The 20,482-nt window shown below is 46.6% G+C and overlaps 1 protein-coding gene and 1 pseudogene across 1 annotated transcript; one reads left to right on the top strand and one right to left on the bottom strand.

The window, feature by feature from the left end:
- Positions 1-876: 876 nt before the first annotated feature.
- On the top strand, positions 877-4,974 carry LOC138636171 (RNA-binding protein 15 pseudogene; annotated as a pseudogene).
- Positions 4,975-13,745: 8,771 nt separating this feature from the next.
- Positions 13,746-16,881, bottom strand: LOC138636183 (amphoterin-induced protein 1-like). The gene is made up of 2 exons (XM_069724063.1): positions 16,679-16,881; positions 13,746-16,339 (listed from the first exon to the last, which is right to left on the bottom strand). The coding sequence occupies exon 2, from the start codon at positions 16,295-16,297 to the stop codon at positions 14,786-14,788; it is 1,512 nt and encodes a 503-aa protein (XP_069580164.1). The 5' UTR covers positions 16,298-16,339; positions 16,679-16,881; the 3' UTR covers positions 13,746-14,785.
- Between the last annotated feature and the right edge of the window lie 3,601 nt (positions 16,882-20,482).

Below are 20,482 nucleotides of genomic sequence, written 5' to 3'. Positions count from 1 at the left end.
TTCTGTTGATTGTGACATTTTGACTTCACCTTCCTGTTTCTGTGATGAACTGCAGCTGATGTTGCTGATAACAGAAACCTTTCTGCCCTCTAGTGGCAAAACACTGGCATGTGTCGAGTATCCAGGAGTCACATACAGACTGCTCACTTTTTAAAACATATTTTCATGCATCTTGGAAATGACATGATTGATCGATCATGTTTATTGTGTTTATAGTTTTTTTGTACACAAACATGCATATATTATTACATTTATGTTTTCTCTTCTCTGTTTATTTTTTATAAATGGTGCCAAACGAAATTTTGCTGTGTATATCTATGCGGTGACAATAGAGAAACTGTTTTATTCCCATAAGTGCAGCTTGGCCTTCACCTGTTGCACTGCTGACTCCACAATTGCAAACATTTTATTTGATCCTTGTTCTACAGATTCTATCAGTCTGCCCCCCCGTCCCCCCTCCCCCCCACCTCCCCTCCTCCCGTCCATTGCAAATTGCAAATGAACTGTTTTCCTGCTCTGTATTACTGAATTCACTGTAAGTGTTGTTACTTCGAGGACACCATATGTAGCCTGTAACACACCACTTTATGTTATTGTAACTCCGTCATTGTAAACTTGCAAAATCAGCTCGCGATGCATCATTTTTGATTTATTAGACTTATCTGAAACACAAACTTCAGATTTCCTTCTCTCATTAAACTGAATCGTATCCAGCCTGCAGGACTGTACTTTGACCCCCACAACACCGAGCCGCACCCTTGTTTATGATAGGCCAGCTGCCTTCCTTTTACGTGACTGACGCAACCACACGGCCAATCAGCTTTTTCTAAAGGCGCGGAGGCGGGACTTCCTGTACAGTAGTGAAAGTAGTCCAACATGGCGCCCGCGTCGCTGCTCTAAGAGTTGCAGTTGAACCCGCGGGAAGTTCCGTTAGTTTCAGTCGGTTTGAGAAGTGAACGACAGATATCTGCCCTCGGAAATGAAGGGGAAAGAGCGGTCGCCGGTGAAGAAGCGCTCCCGGGCGCTGGATGACAGCAGAGACCGAGGAGGAAGCTACCCGGGCAGCAAGAAGACCGGAGCCCCGCCGGCGGCGGGCAGCAACGCGGCCAACGGCTCCGCCCCGAGCGGCGTCTCGTCCCGGAGGAGTTTACACGGTGAGAAGAGAGACGTGAGGGACTCGGACGGGCAGAACTCATCCGGACGGACCGGGAGCGGCTACGACTACGGAGTTGTTTCGGGGAACAAGCCGCACGGCGGCGCGGACATCTCCCCGGAAACGTCCCGGTCCGGTTCACGCAGCGACCCGCGGCCTCCGTCCAACCCGGAAAGTGAGTACAAGACGCTGAAAATCAGTGAACTGGGCTCCCAGCTGAACGACGAGGAGGTGGAGGACGGGCTGTTCCACGAGTTCAAGAAGTTTGGGGACGTGAGTGTCAAAATAAGTCGACAAAGCGACGAGCGGGTCGCGTTCGTGAACTTCCGGAGGCCCGACGACGCGCGAGCGGCAAAACACGCCCGCGGCAAGCTGGTGCTGTACGACCGGCCTCTGAAGATAGACACCGTGTACACCGACAAGCGCAGGAGCCGCTCCCCGGTTTCCAAAGACAGTTTCCCCGCAGGACACCGGCACCTCCACGCCCAGAGGCCGCTGTCCCCCACGGGTCTGGGCTACAGAGACTTCCGGCTCCAGCAGCTGGCTCTGGGCCGTCTGCCTCCTCCGCCGCCTCACCTCAGAGACCTGGAGAGAGAGAGAGATTTCCCCGCGTACGATGCCAGAAGCAGACCCCCGTTCATCCCGGAGTGCGCCGTCTTCCGGGAGGAGGACCCGCTGAGCCCCGAGGATGACCAGAGGGCCAACAGGACGCTGTTTTTAGGCAACCTGGACGTCAGCGTGACGGAGAGCGACCTGAGGAGGGCGTTCGACCGGTTCGGGGTGATCACGGAGGTGGACATCAAGCGGGCGGTGAGAGGTCAGAGCAACACCTACGGATTCATCAAGTTCGAGAACCTGGACGTGGCGCATCGAGCCAAAGTGGCCATGTCGGGGAAAGTGGTCGGCCACAACCCGATAAAAATCGGATACGGTAAACCTACGCCGACGACCCGGCTGTGGGTGGGCGGCCTCGGACCCTGGATTCCTCTCGCCGCGCTGGCCAAAGAGTTCGACCGCTTCGGCACCATCAGGACTATCGACTACAGGAAGGGCGAGGCGTGGGCTTACATCCAGTACGAGAGCATGGACGCCGCTCAGGCCGCCTGCTCTCACATGAGAGGCTTCCCGCTCGGCGGCGCCGACCGGCGGCTGCGGGTGGACTTCGCGGACACCGAGAATCGCTACCAGCAGCAGCAGCAGTACGTGCAGCTTCCTCTCCCGCTGCCGCACTACGAGCTGCTCGCCGAGCCCTTCCCTCACCGCCTCGCCGACGCCGGGAGAGTCAGAGAGCGCTCGCCGCCGCTTCCCGCTCGCTTCAGAGACAGAGATCTGTACGCCGCCGCCGCCGAGTGGTCGGGCCCGGGCGTCCACGACAGGATGCGAGGACCCGGCTTCGACCCCGTGAACCGCCTGGAGCGGCGGTCTCACGAGGTCTGGCCGACGGAGCTGCAGAGCAGAGATCTGGGCCGTAAAAGGAGACATTTGGACGACGGCTGGCGGCTGGAACGCTCGCCTGAAGGCGTTGAACTCGGCCCGCGGCGTCACGGCAGCTCGTTGGAGCGCAGCCCCGGGGCCTGCAGCGACCCCGAACGCCCCCCTCGCTCCGGCAGAACGTCCCCCGCCAGAGACACCGCGGACAAGAAGAGACGGACGCTGAGCCCGTCGGAACCGGGAAAGGACGGCAAACACAAAGCCGGCGACTCGTCGAAGAGTCCGGCGAGGAGGGAGGACCTGAAGCTGAGCCGGGTCTGGGAGGGCGTCCTGCTGCTGAAGAACAGCAGCTTCCCCACCTCGCTGCACCTGCTGGAAGGAGACATGAAGGTGGCCACCGGCCTGCTGGTGGAGGGCTCCACCGGAGGACAGGTGTCCCAGCTGAAGATCAGCCAGCGCCTGCGTCTGGACCAGCCCAAGCTGGACGAAGTGTCCCGTCGCATCAAGGCCGCCAGCTCCGGCGGGTACTCCGTCCTGCTGGCCGTGCCGGGGAAGTCGGAGGACGGCGCGGTCCAGGACGGCGGCAGCTCCACCGAGAGGCCCCTGAAGAACCTGGTGTCGTACCTGAAGCAGAAGGAGGCGGCCGGCATCATCAGCCTCCCCGTGGGGGGCGGCCGGGACAAGGACCACGGAGGAGTCCTGCACGCCTTCCCCCCCTGTCAGTTCTCCCAGCAGTTCGTGGATGCCTCCGCCAAATCGTTTGCCAAATCAGAGGACGACTACCTGGTGATGGTTATTATCAGAGGAGCCTCGTGAAAAAAAAAAAAAAAAAAATCAAATTATACACGTGTCTTTTCAGCTGATCTACTGTCAGACTGTGATGCAAACAGGAAGTAGCAACAGGTCCGATGTGAAGCTTCTATGTCTCATCCTGTTCAAAGTTAATATAAATAAGAAGTCACATTGAATTGATTAGATTTTGATAAATTGATGGATTTGATTTAATGATACAGGTGACATATTGTTACTTGAAGGTACTTCTATAAAATTCGTTCATAGCAGGAAACAACTGTGTGAATCAGTTCTGTGTTGCCTTATCGCATTTAAAAACTCAGTTATAACGTTCATAATGTTTCATGTCGCCTGCCTTAAACATAAAACAAATTCATTCCAGAACAGAATATTTAGCATTATTTTTGTATTTGTACCTGCCATAAATTCACGGTGAATGCTAGAGTGGATCAGCCAGAGGGACGCACACTCTCAACTCTGATTGGTCGATTTACTGTCAGTCCCTGTTTGTGTCCCTAAACTAACACCTGAACCCGCCCACAACATGACAACCAACCACAAGCAGAGCATCCCTCCCGCTGATCCAACCTGGCTTCAGTCTGCATATACCTGCTCGGTGTGGAAAGATGTGCAGACGGAGTTCGATCGCACTTGTAGTTTTCTATTGATTTAAGGATTTATATCTGTTCGCTCTCCACATGTTCCAGATGTGCTAAAAGATAATTACATGTTTTTGTTTTTTTTCCCTGCTTAAAGTGACAACAAATTATGGAGTCGTCCGTAAACAGACTGTTGTTCATGCATGAGGATGCAGAGGAGGGTCATTGTGTTATTGACATTGTTATTACATTAATGCTCTTATTATTGAGCCCCATCTACAGGCTGCGTGACTGTAGAGGATGGACACCGTGTTAATGTTCATCAGGGCTGCAGCTGATGGCTGTTTTCATTATTAGATGTTAAAAATAAGTCTTAAAACAGCAGAAACTTTCCAAAGTGACGATTTAAACCTGCAGATTTTCTGTAAAACTAAAACCATTGGCTTTTTATTTTATTATGACCACTGAGCTGAATTTATTTCCTTCAGTCTCAGCAAAACAGAATTTTACAAAAGCACTGAATGACTTTTTGTGTCCATCCCTTCTACGTTCATATTGACTTCATATTCAGTTTAATTGAGCAATAATTGTTCAATCAAACTCTTCACTTTTATTATTATTTTTTTTTACAATCTAATCGCCATGACTACCCCGACAGAGCATGTACTGTTAAAGCTGTAGATGAGGAGCTCTCTCCTGACCAGGAGGAGAAATAATCAGAGGACTGGTGTGATTCCAGCGTCAGAGGAGAGGGGGCGCTCTCCCTCTGAAAGGACTCCCGGTGTTTTTTGTTGCCTTGATGTGAGAACTGTGATTCAGATGGGAACAGATTGATTTGTGGTGTGTACTCCGGATGTCTGGAGACAGATGGAGACCTGCAGAGCTCACGAGCGTCACGTTTAACTGTCAGAGAGAACGCCAGATGAGAAAACCCTCCATGCATCTTTGTTTTTAATAAATTTGCTCTTTCGTGGGAAACACGAGTGCCTCGGAAGACAACTTTTGTGACCTTTTCTGTTCTTGGAAGTGTCTCCACCTCTAAAGGCTTTCTCTTTGACAGCAGCAGCAGAGGAAGAGTCGCTGCTGTGTTCCTGTTGCTCATGAAGAGCTTCTCGTGCCTCCAAGTAGAAATGTGGCCAAACTAGAGTCTAGAGTCACTGTCAGGTCTGAGGCGTCCTCCTCGGCCGCCTGTTTGTGTGGCTGAGGACCCTCGTCTCCATCAGACAGCCTCTCAGCGGGAGCGTTGCTGCTCCTCCTCCTCCTCCTCCTCCTGCTCCTGCTCTTCCTCACAGAGAGGCGGTCCGGCCTCTGCAGCAGCGTCAGGAGGAGCAGAGCTCATGTGTGTAGTTGTTGTTCTTTCACTGGAGTTTTGAAGAGGAAGGTCTCTGTTCGAGGGCCAGACTTCCAACACGTCTCTGAGGAAAGGTGGAGACGCTGAGACGGCGTCCGGCTCACAGCTCAGCAGAGGAGAGACGCCGGTAGAGTCTTTAGCTCACATGTTGATCTGATTTCTGTACTTTTGAAATGAGAGAAAAGTGTTCCTGCTGTCAGACGGCTGCAGGACGAGTCTCTAGACACGGCGCTGCTTCGGGGCGTCTCTCCAAACTGAAGGGAGCTGAGCATCTTCCCAGCAGAACTGTGGGGCCCCCGGGGGTCCACCCAGCGCCGGGGGTCCACCCAGCGCCGGGGGTCCACATAGCGCCGGGGGTCCGACCCCCCGAGGTGTCCGACCCCAGGTGTCCCGCAGCCGTGTGGTGGAGCAGCTCGGCGTCTCCCTGTGACCGCCTGCTTCGGTCCCACAGGTGATGTATTCAGACGGCCTGAACAACACGACCGGTACGTACTGTGATGAGGTCATCAAGCATGTGAGGTCATAGGTCAGTGGTTGTTATGCAAACATGTAAATTATATTCCACCAGTGACGGTCAACGTAGGACTTCCTTTTGTTCCGGTTTTCCTGTTTGGTTTGTTTCCAAATTCCAACTCTTCATGCAATGTTGGTTGTCAGTGATGGAAAGTAACTAAGTACATTTACTCAACTATGATATTGAGGTATTTGTATTTTTCAGAGTATTTCTCTATGATGCTACTTTCTGCTCCTCCACATTTATTCTGGCAACTTTAGTTAATTTCCAGATGAAGATTTGACTAAAATGATGAGTTTTTAAACTACAACACTGTTACACCAGTAGTTTAAAACCTGCAACAGTTCAAATGTCTGAGTCATTAACAACTCCCAACAAACAGGAACTTCTCACATGGTTTTATTTCAGTAAACCTTCCAACGATCCGATATCTCGTCACAAACCTTCCAACGATCCGATATGTCAGCAGAAACCAGTTCCTCTATTAATATTCAGTACTTTTACTTCAGAAGGATTTTTCCTGCAGAACTATTACTTGTACTGGAATATTTTAACAGTACTGGGTTGGTACTTTTACTAAAGTACGTGATCTGAATACTTCTTCTGTCACTGACTGTTAAAAACTTATTCTGGCATTACTTAAAGTTTAAAAAGTAAAATTATTATCACCTGTGAGCTGCAGATGTTTGTTCAGTTTTTTACTCTTTGATAAGCTGATTTCAGGTTTTCTGTTTCAAATCTTAACCTGCTCAGTAACCAGAGTTCTCTGATAAATGTTCTGGAGGAGAAGTAGTTGTAGAAAATACCTTTTAAAGAAGCGGCCAGTGGGCGGGGCCAGTGGGCGGGGCCAGTGGGCGGGGCCAGTGGGCGGGGCCAGTGGGCGGGGCCAGTGGGCGGGGCCAGTGGGCGGGGCTAGACAAGTCTCAACTGAAGTCACCCTGCAGAGTTACAACAGATCCAAATGGTTCCGCTTGAGACACACGTTAGCTGCAAACACTGAAAGATGATCATGTGGTTATTCATCAGGAAGTCTGACATCATTTATCAAACATGAGAAAAGTTTGTTTATTAACAGGAACAAATGGAGCTCTTTAAACCGTCTCAGCTTCCTCTCATGTGAATCTGAGTTAATGAAAGTGATGTAATTCACCACATTCAGCGGTGGTCGGTAAACTTTGTTCTTTAATATCAGATTTATTTGTTGCTGTTGAGATTGTTGAATGAATCTGACTCGGATTATTTGGACGTTTCAGACGATGCTGCTGATATGAAGGTGCAGAAATGTGATTATTCAAGTTCAGGGTGGAAATTTAGTTGTGACGTGCTGAGATTTACAAACTCACACTGTTAGTGTTCAATAGAAGGAAGTGTGAATGTGTTAAAGATGGTTCTAATGCAGTGTTGAGAGTTTCAGGTCCACCTGGAGGCTCCACCTGGTAACCGTCGGTTACCTGCAGGACGACTGAACGAAGCCATGAGTTCACTCTGAAGAGTTGATTCACCAGACAGCCGTCAGTAACTGAGTCTGGGTGAGTACTTTAGATTTTAAATACAATTTTTGCACTTTTCATATTTGTATTCAGTATTTTATTGTCCTGTTAATCCTGTAAACTGTCTTTGATTTTTATGTCTGAATAAAATCAGCTCTACTTGAAACACAAGCTGATCGAGAGTCTTTCTTCATCATCTCCTGTGTTGGAGTGTTTAAAAGTGAATCACCTGAAGCTCTTAGACCAACAGAAGACATGTCTGAAGAATAAAGTATCTCTATGTTTCATAAATAATGGAACAAGATTATCCAGATGATTTATAGTTGAATCATTAGACTCTCGATAACAAGACGTCTCCAGTATTTAATTTGGTCTTTAAGACTTTTCCATCAGTTGAAACCGTTGGTAAAAAGTGAAAATGTGACAAAGAACTAAAAGTTCACTGTTTTCCCTGCAGAGGGTTATTAATACTTAATAATACCTAAAACACAGAGTGGATACAAAGAATGCATTGTGGGAAGGTGTGACCTCACCTGATGAAACTAGGACGTCCTGACTGGACAAACGGAGCTTCAGAGAAACTTCACAAAAAGTAAACTGGACGTTGGACACGAAGACTTTAAAGCCTGAGAGCGCCTCCTGTTAACTCTCATTCACACGTTTACTTCTATTTATTTACAGCTGTGTTGTTGTGCTGCGTTTTCCAGACAGTAGAATCTGCAAATATAAAATTTAAAATCTGGTCATTTTCCTCCAACACTATGTGATTACTTTTTTTTAAACTGAGACGACATCAGACTGATGAGCAGTTTAATAAATCTTTATGCGGTTTGTTTACATCAGTGAAGGTTTTATTTATTAGTGTTAAACAGGCCTGTAAATATAAAATGAGAATTTTATCGACAGCTCAGATTCTTCTGGATGGATCTATTTTACAGGCAGTTTTATGTGCATGTATAAAGAATAGGATTTAAATTTGTATTAGAATTTAATCTTTACATTTTTTTGTGTGTATTATTTACATAGAGTGTACTTAAGTTATTTTCCTTTATTTTTTTCCCTCTTCACCTTTGTTAAAATGGGAGCATCATGTAAACATGTTTTTCAGAATAATGTTTCAGTTCTGTTCCAAATAAAAACTTAAATTTAATTTTGAATGGAGTTTTTACAGCCTTGAAACTGTATTTTTTTTTTTTTTTTAAATTAATCTAATCTGGTAATCAGATTACCTTCAGTCTCCCTCCCGGTCCTCTGCTCAGTCTGGATGCGTAATGAGGTTTGATCCTGGATCCTGGTTCAACACCGTCGTCATCACCAACATAAGGTCAGTATAAGATGATGTTAACTTTTGTTAGATAAATGAGAAGTCATGTGACCCTGCAGACCTTCAGTCTGCATCACTGCTGTAAAAGAGGAACTGCAGGTTTTAAACTGAATGTTGGTTTGGGGTTTTGGTGTCCACTAGAGGGCTGGGCCATCAACACTTCATTCATGTGAGTCTCCTGGGAGGAGCCTGAGGAAGGGAGGGGGCTGAGGAGGGGAGGGCCTGAGGAGGAGAGGAACCTGAGGAGGGGAGGGTCTGAGGAGGAGAGGAACCTGAGGAGGGGAGGGCCTGAGGAGGAGAGGAACCTGAGGAGGGGAGGGTCTGAGGAGGAGGGGAGGGGATGAGGAGGGGATGAGTCATCTTACTGAGAATTCAGTCTGTAAAGCTCTCAGAGCTGAGAGACGTTCATCATCATCATCATCATCATCAGTCAGAGAGTCTGTGATCTCCCTCATCTGACATCTATTAATAATCTGTCATTTAAAGTCCAAGCAGCTCCTGTTACCCCCCCCCCCCGCCTCCTGTTAACTCTCATTCACACGTTTACTTCTATTTATTCTATTTGACAGATACAGGAGATCATTCCAGATACAGGAGATCATTCCAGATACAGGAGATCATTCCAGATACAGGAGATATTTCCTGATACAGGAGATATTTCCTGATACAGGAGATCATTCCTGATACAGGAGATCATTCCAGATACAGGAGATCATTCCTGATACGGGAGATCATTCCAGATACAGGAGATCATTCCAGATACAGGAGATCATTCCAGATACAGGAGATCATTCCTGATACAGGAGATCATTCCAGATACAGGAGATCATTCCTGATACAGGAGATCATTCCTGATACAGGAGATCATTCCAGATACAGGAGATCATTCCTGATACAGGAGATCATTCCAGATACAGGAGATCATTCCTGATACAGGAGATCATTCCAGATACAGGAGATCGTTCCAGATACAGGAGATCATTCCTGATACAGGAGATCATTCCAGATACACGAGATCATTCCAGACACAGGAGATCATTCCTGATACTGGAGATCATTCCAGATACGGGAGATCATTCCTGATACGGGAGATCATTCCAGATACGGGAGATCATTCCAGATACGGGAGATCATTCCTGATACAGGAGATCATTCCAGACACAGGAGATCATTCCAGATACAGGAGATCATTCCTGATACAGGAGATCATTCCTGATACAGGAGATCATTCCTGATACAGGAGATCGTTCCAGATACAGGAGATCGTTCCAGATACAGGAGATCATTCCTGATACAGGAGATCATTCCAGATACAGGAGATCATTCCTGATACAGGAGATCATTCCAGATACAGGAGATCATTCCAGACACAGGAGATCATTCCTGATACTGGAGATCATTCCAGATACGGGAGATCATTCCTGATACGGGAGATCATTCCAGATACGGGAGATCATTCCTGATACGGGAGATCATTCCTGATACGGGAGATCATTCCAGATACAGGAGATCATTCCAGATACAGGAGATCATTCCAGATACAGGAGATCATTCCTGATAGAGGAGATCATTCCAGATACAGGAGATCATTCCAGATACAGGAGATCATTCCTGATACAGGAGATCATTCCTGATACAGGAGATCATTCCAGATACAGGAGATCATTCCTGATACAGGAGATCATTCCAGATACAGGAGATCATTCCTGATACAGGAGATCATTCCAGATACAGGAGATCATTCCTGATAGAGGAGATCATTCCAGATACAGGAGATCATTCCAGATACAGGAGATCATTCCTGATACAGGAGATCATTCCTGATACAGGAGATCATTCCAGATACAGGAGATCATTCCTGATAGAGGAGATCATTCCAGATACAGGAGATCATTCCAGATACAGGAGATCATTCCTGATACAGGAGATCATTCCTGATACAGGAGATCATTCCTGCCCACTGCAATAAGACTGTACAATAACTCACCTCTGGCAAAATCCATCACAGTACAAAAACACTGTTGACTGTGTTTCTTGGTTGCTTGTATATTATATGTATATTATATATATATATATATATATACTGTACTGTATGTATATATATATATATGTTGACTGTGTTTATTGGTTTGTTGTATATAATATATATAGATATATAATGTACTGTATATATACTGTATATACTGTGCATTTTATATTTTATATTTATATTTTTTACTGCTATTTAATTTTATTGCTTTTCTATTATATTATTCTATTCTATTATTTTATTCAATTGTTTCTATTATTGCTTCTGTATGTATGCTGCTGTGGCGAAACATTTTTTCCCTCGGGGATTAATAAAGTATATACCTACCTACCTACCTTTATTTACAGCTCTGTGTTGTTGTGCTGAGTTTTCCAGACAGTAGAATCTGTTGTCTCTGCCGGGTGTCTCTGTGGGTAAACACTGTAACATGAGGACGCAGCTCCGGAGACCGGAGACAGGAGACAGGACGTCCACGCAGACCTCATCAATCATTCATCCAGCAGAGCAGCTGCAGGGAAGCAGGTGAGGTTTCACGTTGAAGCTTCACCGACACACACCACATGTAACTCTTCTGAACAAGCAGTCTGCACATGGAGACGTGTTGTTTAGTCTGATGCATGTTATGTTCAGTTATTCACTGCAGAATCACAACATTTCATTTTTCATGTCTGATCCTGATGTGCAGAATAAAACACAAACATCTTGTTCAATAATCCCCAAAAACATTTAAAAAAAAAAAATCCAGAAACCACCGCATGTTACCAAGAGGAAGTATATATGACAGACAGGTGTCATAAATAAAACTAAACAAAACAAAAAAGCCTGGAGTGGAGGAGACTGCGTCATTAGTGTCCTTCACAAACTGAAGCCTGCAGAGTTCCAGGACCAGGCCCGGTCTCACCTGAACCAGGCCCGGTCTCACCTGAACATCGGGACCAGGCCCGGTCTCACCTGAACATCGGGACCAGGCCCGGTCTCACCTGAACCAGGTCCGGTCTCACCTGAACATCGGGACCATAAAACCACAAAATGTTCTTATTTTTGGTACAAATTAAACACACGTTACCGGCTGGTGTTAATTAGAGATCTTTAAACGTTAAGTGGATTTTTATGATGTTTGAAAATAGTTGTTTCTTCCTGTTTATTACAGTCTTTATGCTAAGCTAAGCTACATCTAACCCAGATTCAGTGCAGTCACCTCACAGGATCAAGTGAACATTATTCCCTTTATTGTTGTTGTTTATGAAATACAGTAAACAACACAACAATGAATAAGACATGTTACAGCAAATAATAAAATACAGTAGGTCCTAGCAGGTTTGCATATTTTAACATCTGAGACACACTAATGACTACACATCACATGAACATGTAACTGAATCTTTGGTTGTTATATCAGATTAAAACCAAATAGATTTACAATATTATGATGTGAATACAGGACAGATGTGTGTTCCTCGGTTACATTACATTATTATATATTAGACAACAGCTGAAACTCCCACAGACACATTTAATATGAATTATTTTGAAAAAGCACCATGAGAAGTGGAAAGGTAAATATCACGGTTCTTTCAAAATAAAAGCACTTTCACTCTGCATTGCTACATCTGTTATATTTTGATCAGTGTGTTTGTTGTTATTGTGCATGAATTTATTCTGTAGATTGCATTTCTACGGGACGTATTTCTACGACTGTGTTTATACAGGTTTGTGGTGACACCATTGAAATGAAGATGTGAGTCGGTTTGAAGGTATTTTGTGGATATAATGAAGACATCTGGCTGGAAGCTCTTCGTCCATGTTTACATGTCAGCTGTGATTTCTGTGTGTTGGCTGCAGGCTGCTGTTTCTGACTGTTGATGAGGCTGCAGGCTGCTGTTTCTGACTGTTGATGAGGCTGCAGGCTGCTGTTTCTGACTGTTGATGAGGCTGCAGGCTGACGTCAGCTGGGCTCTAATGAGGCGTTTAGCGGATGGGACTCGCTCTCACTTGTTTCCCCCTGGGCGACGCTTCCCGGCTGCTATCAGCTGTCCAACATGGCAGGATGTGCTCTGCATCTCCAGTACCAGTAGCACCACGATGAACACATCATTTTAACTGGAACAATAGATTTATTTTTGGAATTTAAACTCCCTGACGTGGAATTGCATACTTATTTTTTAGACATTTCTCTTCGTAGGCATTGAAGATTCAAAACAAAAAAATCTCTTTGATTAAAGTTGTCATAACTAATATTGTTGCATCCTTTAAGAGGGGGTTGTGTGTTTCTTTTGCTTTTATATCGAAGTTCAGAGGGTTGGGAACCCCTGTGAGGTTAGGGCATCAGCTGCACCAATAGGTGGTGACTTTATGGTGCAGATTTTAAGATTTAAACTAGCATTAGTTTATTATAGTTTTCTGAACCAGAAACACAGATTTTCTCTGCAGGTCATGGAGATATAATAATTCAGGTTCAGTTTCAGGACCATACAAGTGTTTTCAAAGAGACTGCATTCAGTCCATGAAACAGTGAGAATCAGGACGTATATTGAAACCAAGAGGTGATCAAAACTGTATGTTTGGAGCCTGATGGCTCACTAACAGCTCAATAGCTCATAACGTCAGCTAAAAGGTTCTTAGCTCAATATTTGATGCATTGTATTATGGCTAAAAATCAAGCAGCAACCATCAGTGATGTCATCAACCATCAGTGATGTCATCGTTGGTTTGTGAACATTATGAATCCTCCAGTTCAGATTCTGTCCGTCACCATCTTGATAGTTCGGAGCGGTTCGGAGCAGGAAGTGACCATATTTGGACGAGCTGGGGGAGGAGCCAGCGGTGGATCTGACCGATCTGATCGGAAACCTGACGATACTACGTCCCGCCCACCGATAGCTGTAACCTGACTGCACCACAGGCCTGTCAATCAAACAGACACGCCCCCAAAAACAGGTCTTCTTGAATCTTCTTTTCTAATGAATGAGGGATTATTTTCAGATGGACCTCCAGAAAACTAAGAAGAAGGAGTGACTTTAGCTAACAACACCGAGATAACTGATGGACACATTTTATTCACTTTGGATTTGATGAGAGAAGTTGAATGGGAGTCTATGGAGCCGGAGGCTTTTTGGAGCCGACCTCTAGTGGCACTCGCTGGTATTGCAGTTTTTTTTCAGACCTGTCTGTGGTGAAAATACTCTCAATGAATATTTGATTTATGTTTGTCTGGTAACAGTCAACAGTTATTAGTGACTGAATGTCAGTTTAGTGTGAATATAGATTCATACCTGCCATTGCATTTTTCATTTTATTGATATGGAGGTAAAATTTCATCTGAATTTAATAGAAATTAAAATAAAAATAGAAGCATAATGGTGTCAATGATTTTGACCTGAATATTAATGGAAGCAGTGTTTAACATCAGCTCAACAGAAGGCCACAGTTACTGTAGAAACATGTCTTACAAGATATAGAAAGTAATTAATAAAATTGTATACGTTTTATCGTCTCTCATCAGGTGAAGGCCAACAAAACCAAACAGGAATGTGACGTAGCGGAAATATTGCAGCAGCTCTGCAAGCTTTGCATAAATATTTGCTTCATCTTTAAAACTCCTCATGTTTGCTCGGTGCATAAAAAGCTGATTCTTGAACATGCAGCCTCTGGACATTCAAATGAAACCGAGTAACTCCAGAAATGTTTTCATGCTGTTTCAGGTTAAAGTCCAGTATTTTAGGGACTTGCATGAAGAATACAATCAGTATTTCAAACTTTTTTGTTCCTCAGTTGCACAGCAGAGTAGCTGCACATTTTGAAAACGTCCCCTCAGAAAAATTTAGATGTTTTTGAGCCACTTTTTGCAACATTAAGTCTGATTTTCAATGTAGTTTAAGATAAATGCATTCACTGAAGCACTGCAGGCCATAAACTATTAGTGCCGCAGTTTTTAGGCATTAAAAGGATGCTGTTTCAACTGAGATATTACATTAGTTATTCATATTTTTATCGGCTCACTGGGAGCATGCAGCAGCTCTGTTTGGAAGATGCTATCGTCGGATTTCTGCACACATCAGAGGGAGCACCACCGGCCCCCCCTGCAGCCTCTGACCTCTGACCTCTACACCACCATCGGGCTGTCGGAGCTGACGGACTCTGCGTCAGACCTCCTCCTCTCCCGCTCGTCCCCCTGCCACTCCTCGTCTTCCTCACCGATCGGGTTCAGCCTGCCGTTGTGCTCCAGCTGGTCTTTGGCACCGGGGAAGGCCACGTGTCTGTAGGGGAAGCCTCCGCCCGCCACTCGCTCCGGCCCGGTGTCCCGGTGAGCCTGAGAGAGGCTGACGGTGGAGGAGTGGAGGCTCTCTTTGGTCTCGCTCTTCTCCAGACTCTGACCCGGGCAGCAGGCACAGCGACAGGGCGTGAAGTAGAGGTAGATGACGACCATGACGACGGTGAACAGACACGCTACCAGGGTGGTGTAGGCCGTCTTCAGATTCTCCAGCCCCCCTGCTGTGGTGGAGTTGAAGACCACTACGGTCACATACAGCGTCTCGTTGAGGGAGTCGCCGGTGGCGTAGCAGGTGTAGACGCCCGAGTCCTCAGCTGTCAGCGGTCCGAGCCGGAGGCCGCCGTCCTCTCGCTGCAACGCCTTTTCGTTTCCCGGAGACAGAGAGACGTTTCCGGGCAGCGTCCACGTCTTCACCATGTCCCTCTGCTTGGTGTCACAGTCCAGCACCAGGAACTGCTCCAGGTACGCCTCTTTCAGGATTTTGACCTCGCTGCAGTTCAGATAGACCTTGTCCAGATCCAGGACGCCCAGCTTGTCCTTGCGCGGGCCGGGGATCACGCAGGTGTGGCTGTCTCTGAAGTCGGATGCCGAGCTGAGGTCCTTGAGGCTCCAGCGGGCCACCAGGTCGTAGAGCGGGCAGCTGCAGGACAGAGGGTTGCTGTGGAAGTACAGGCCGTCGTTGATCCAGGCGGGCAGCGCCAGCAGCTCCGGCAGCGGCAGCTCTTTGATCCGGTTGGAGGAAACGTCCAGCAGCCGGAGAGTCTGCAGCCGGCTCCGCTCCTTCACCAGCTCCAGGGGGAAGCGAGAGATCTGGTTCTGGCTCAGGTAGAGTCTCTGCAGGCTGGAGAGACCGGAGAAGGCGGTGCGGTCCATCTGAGCGATGCGGTTGTTGAAGAGCAGCAGAACCTCCAGGTGCTCCAGCGGCTCGAAGATGTACTCGTCCAGCTGCCGGAGGCCGTTGGAGGACAGGTCCAGGTACCGCAGCTTCGTCACGTTCACGAAGGCCTCGGAGGAGAGGAAGGTGAGGCCGTTGTTGCTGAGCAGCAGACTGTGCAGCCGGCTGAGCCTGACGGGGGTCCAATAGGCACGCAGCCGGCTGATGTGGTTCAAGCTGAGGTCCAGGACGGCCGTGTACGGTGGGAGCGCGGTGGGGACGTTGGTGAGGTTCATCTTGGAGCAGCTGACGATGTTGCTGGCACACACACACGTTTTGTGGCAGTCGAGGGGGCTTCCCATGAACTGCCCCCCCACCCCCACCCCCACCAACAACACAGCCACGAGCAGAGCCGGGATGACGCCGGTCGTCCTCACCGCTGCCGGGGAGACGCAGACTGAGCCCGGCATCGTGTCAGGATCATAAACGGCAGGATTCAGAGAGTCGTGGAGCTGGAAGGACACAAAGATCAGCTGTTTCAGAGAAAATGAAAGATGAGTCCATTAAAGGAGGTGATGATGCTGCAGCCCCGTCAGCCTCTGATGCAGCAGGCTGGTGCAGAGCAGCAGCTGGATGCTCCAAAAGTTGGAGGTGGTCTACAGAAATGTGTTCAATAATAAATCATAACGGAACGACAGCGTGATTGACGTATTCAAATATGAATAAAACGTTGAATTTATAACCTGATTAATATCTTTGATTCATTCCTCCCCCCCACCGTCACATGTCTTCAGTGTCTCAGAGACATCTGTCCCCAGCAGACTGAAGTGTCCCGCCGGCTGCTGCTTTACCTCTCAGCGGTGTCCGAGGTTCCGGATCCGGAGCGGGACGGCGGGAGTCCTGGACGGTCCGGTCCAGCTGGAGGTGACCCGCTGCAGGACAGTCGCATCCTCATCAGAGACCAGCGGCGATCAGCGGTCCCCACCTGTCAATCAGCGGGACGCACCGGCGCGCGCACAGCGACCGGAAGAGCCTGTCTGCGGTCCTCGATGAGGAAAGACAAGCAGCTGATAGTTGATCTGAGGGGCGCGAGCGGAGACGAAGCAGGAGGAGCAGGAGGAGGAGGAGGAGGAGGGGGTGTGTCACATTTCCTCCTCCTGCTCTCTCTCGCTCTCTCTCTCTTGTTTACATTTACTTACAGTTTAAAAAGACACCACAGAGCAGAAAAACACGTTCAACATTATAATGAGGATTTTATATTTCATATTTCACTGAGCAGGTCAACTCAAATTAAAACAACAAATTAAATGAGTCTAAAATCGGCTACAGAGTTTAAAACCTTCCATTATTAAATGTAAGAGTGTCAAACCTCTGAGGATGAGGAGGACTGATGAAGGTATCCTATGTCCTCTCTTTTCTTAAAGGTCTTCCGTTTGAAGTGACCCCTAAAACATGTCAGGGCCCGGGGATGGATGAATGTAACTCTACCTGTGATGTCTTCAACGACGATGGAGCTTCTCCTTGTGAAGGACATGAGGAACACTCACTGTGACCTGCAGCGCAGCAGGTCACTGCGTGCATCCACGCATCCATGCATCCACGCATCCACGCATCCACGCATCCATGCATCCACGCATCCACGCATCCACGCATCCACGCATCCACGCATCCACGCATCCACGCATCCACGCATCCACGCATCCACGCATCCACGCATCCACGCATCCACGCATCCACGCATCCATGCATCGGTATGCAGATGAAGGCAGAGACTGAAACAGAGCAGGAGGATGAGCAGCTGCAGCGGGGAGGAGGAGGAGGAGGATGTGAGGAGACGCACACACACACACACACACACACACACACACGCACGCACACACACACACACACACACACACACACACACACACACGCACACACACACTGATTGGGTGAAAAGGGGGCGACAGTGCAGCCGTCAGGATGACAGACGACCCTCCAGCTCGTTATCAATCTTCTGGGCTCAAGGTCACCTCACAGAAACCATCACATAAAACACGTGTGCAGATGAAAGTGTCCACAGGCGTCACCGCTGTGGGTGCAGAGGTCAGAGGTCAGAGGATGGAGAGGAGGCGAACACACAGAGCATCATGTTTTATCAGTGTGTGAGAGGAGATGAATCCACAGGCTGAAGATGAACACAGAACAGGAAGTTGTGACATCAAACTCTCAGCGTCGACCTGCGACCTCGATTAAAGAGCTCTAAAGTGTGACATGAATCAGAGCAGCGTTCGGCTGCAGGATCGAGTCTCTCAGCGACGGTCCAGTTTCAGGATGCTGCTGACTTCCAACAGGTTTCAATGAAAACAAACTAAATCTGATCCAACTTCCTGCCGACAGGAAACCTCCAGACTGAACTGGAATTTAAACTGTTTGTTTTACTACTAAAAACAAAACTAGAAAAAAAGAAGTTGATTTAAAGGCGATTTTTTTAAGTTGATATTTAACAGCAGATTTCTTTTGTTTTTATTGTCGTGCTTCTGTTGGATAAATCAAATCGATCAATGACATAATTAAATTAAAGACACTTTTTTGTAATGAACGAACAGTATGAAGCCTCCACTTCCGGTTCACTCCCACGTTTCCTGTTTATTCCACAGTGGAGAGTGACTGATGCTTTCAGGGACACGGTGATGGAGCTCACTGAAATAAATCCTGCTTGAATCTCTCTGCAGATATGATGTAATATGATCTGCTATTATCATTTCTAATCTTCTGGTTGGATGTAGAGGAGGTGCATGCTTACGTCTTCTTCCACAGTAGTTTCCATGAAGTGAAATCACAGAAGATGAAGATACGTTTTTATTTCTCAAACCCGCATCCTGCTTCTCTACTTCCAGCTGACCAGCTGAGTCCAGCATCACAGCGAAGTGTTCAGTGTGCTTTACTGTGGTGAAAAGATGAATGAGGATTTCACTTGAAACACGGAGCTCTCACCACTCGATGAAAACGTGAAACAAACCACCTTGTTTTCAGCTTTGAGAGCTCTTTTTAAAAGCATTTCATTTAAAGTGTTTTTTGTTCTGCAGCATTGAAAAAGAATATTGAGTTGTGTGTTTTTTCTGCAGCAACAGGATGCGTCCACTAAGATGTTGTAGCTGTGCAGGAGCAAATGCATCTGCAGAATAATAATGAGCATGTAGCAGTAATAACTCCTCATTACCACACAGTGCTGCGATGCCTGAGTGTCCAGGACGGATTGAGTGCGTTACTCTGTGATGGTTCTCCACACAAACACTGAGGAAACTGGAGTTTATTCCAGACATCGTCCAGCTGCTGTAGAAACTCACTGGAGCCTCAGATGTGTATTAATGTGCAGGCGAAAATATTCCCCAACAGATTCACTCCTGTTTGAGACAGCAGCTGTTTAGAGGAGGAATCTTTCATATTTGTGACCCGTTTATAAAGTTTTACGTCTCCAGGAGAGACACACGGTTACCAGTATTAACGAATGCAGCACATTACTAACCAGATCCTTTAAATTCATGCAGAAAAGTCTTCAGAAAGAACAAAACTCACTGAGTCTCTGCTTTACAAAAGTCGTAAGTTTATTCTGCAGCCTCCGACCGTGTTTGCTCGGTCCGGACTGTTGGCTGCTTCTGACTCATGTAAACTCTGTAAACTCATCTCTCGCCGCTCATTCAGCCTGACATGTGTTCAGCTGGGAGGTATCAGATGTTCTCAGGAGCTTTAGAGAGATCCTTTATTACACTCCTCCTGTGAATTATGAATGAGGAGCAGCAGGTTGAGGTGAAACCTGACGGAGGTCAGCTGATTCTCTGGAGACGAGCTGGTCGAACGGGGAAATAAAAGGAGGGACATGTTTTCTAACACCTGAAACAACCGGTGGCGGTGATGATGGTGATGATGATGATGTTGGTCGCGTTAAATATATGCTTTGTATCAAGAAGAATCAACTGACAAACTAATAGCTGCTCTCATGCAGTAAAATCTTTTCTGAAGGTTGAAGGTCAACATGGAGACCTTCTGCTTCTCATTCACAAACTGACTCTGAGTAACTGCAGAATGAAATCATGATTTATTCAAATGATAATAATCCTGTTTCTATTTATTTCAAGGCTGATGGAGTCTGTTGAGTGGTCGGATGGACGTTGTGTTCTTGATGTCCAGAGGATGATGAGGTAAATCGAGCCACGCCCCGTTTCTTAGCAACAAAATCAGTCCTGTGACCACACATTTTTCACCCTGTGATGGACACATGAAATAACTGAAGAGCACATTTAAGTAAAACAAACAAAAAAATGTTTGAATTTGTTTATGTTTAATGAGTCATGTTTCTCTTTCCTGAACAATAACAGAAAAGTTATGGGAAAAAAAAAAAAAAAAAAACAACGGTTTTTTTTTAAAAAAAAAATTTAAATTTTTTTTTTATTACTCTAATAATTTAAAATATGAGGCTGTCCTGTTAGCATGATGCTAACTCTAACCGGCTGGAAGGAAGTTGAGCCAGTTCCTCCAATTATGATTATTATTATCAAAGTATTATTAATGTAAAATATGAAGAGTTTTAGACTAAAACCCGTCTTCTATAAACTGAAGACAAACAGGACGTCGACTACAACAACAACCATCAGTTTCTTTTCACCTGCAGATTA

The sequence above is a fragment of the Brachyistius frenatus genome, unplaced genomic scaffold (assembly GCF_029030835.1).
Source record: "Brachyistius frenatus isolate BFR_SWC_R1_liver_20210118 unplaced genomic scaffold, ASM2903083v1 Contig_359, whole genome shotgun sequence".
Classification (NCBI taxonomy): domain Eukaryota; kingdom Metazoa; phylum Chordata; class Actinopteri; family Embiotocidae; genus Brachyistius; species Brachyistius frenatus.
This window is presented reverse-complemented; position numbering and strand designations above follow the sequence as displayed.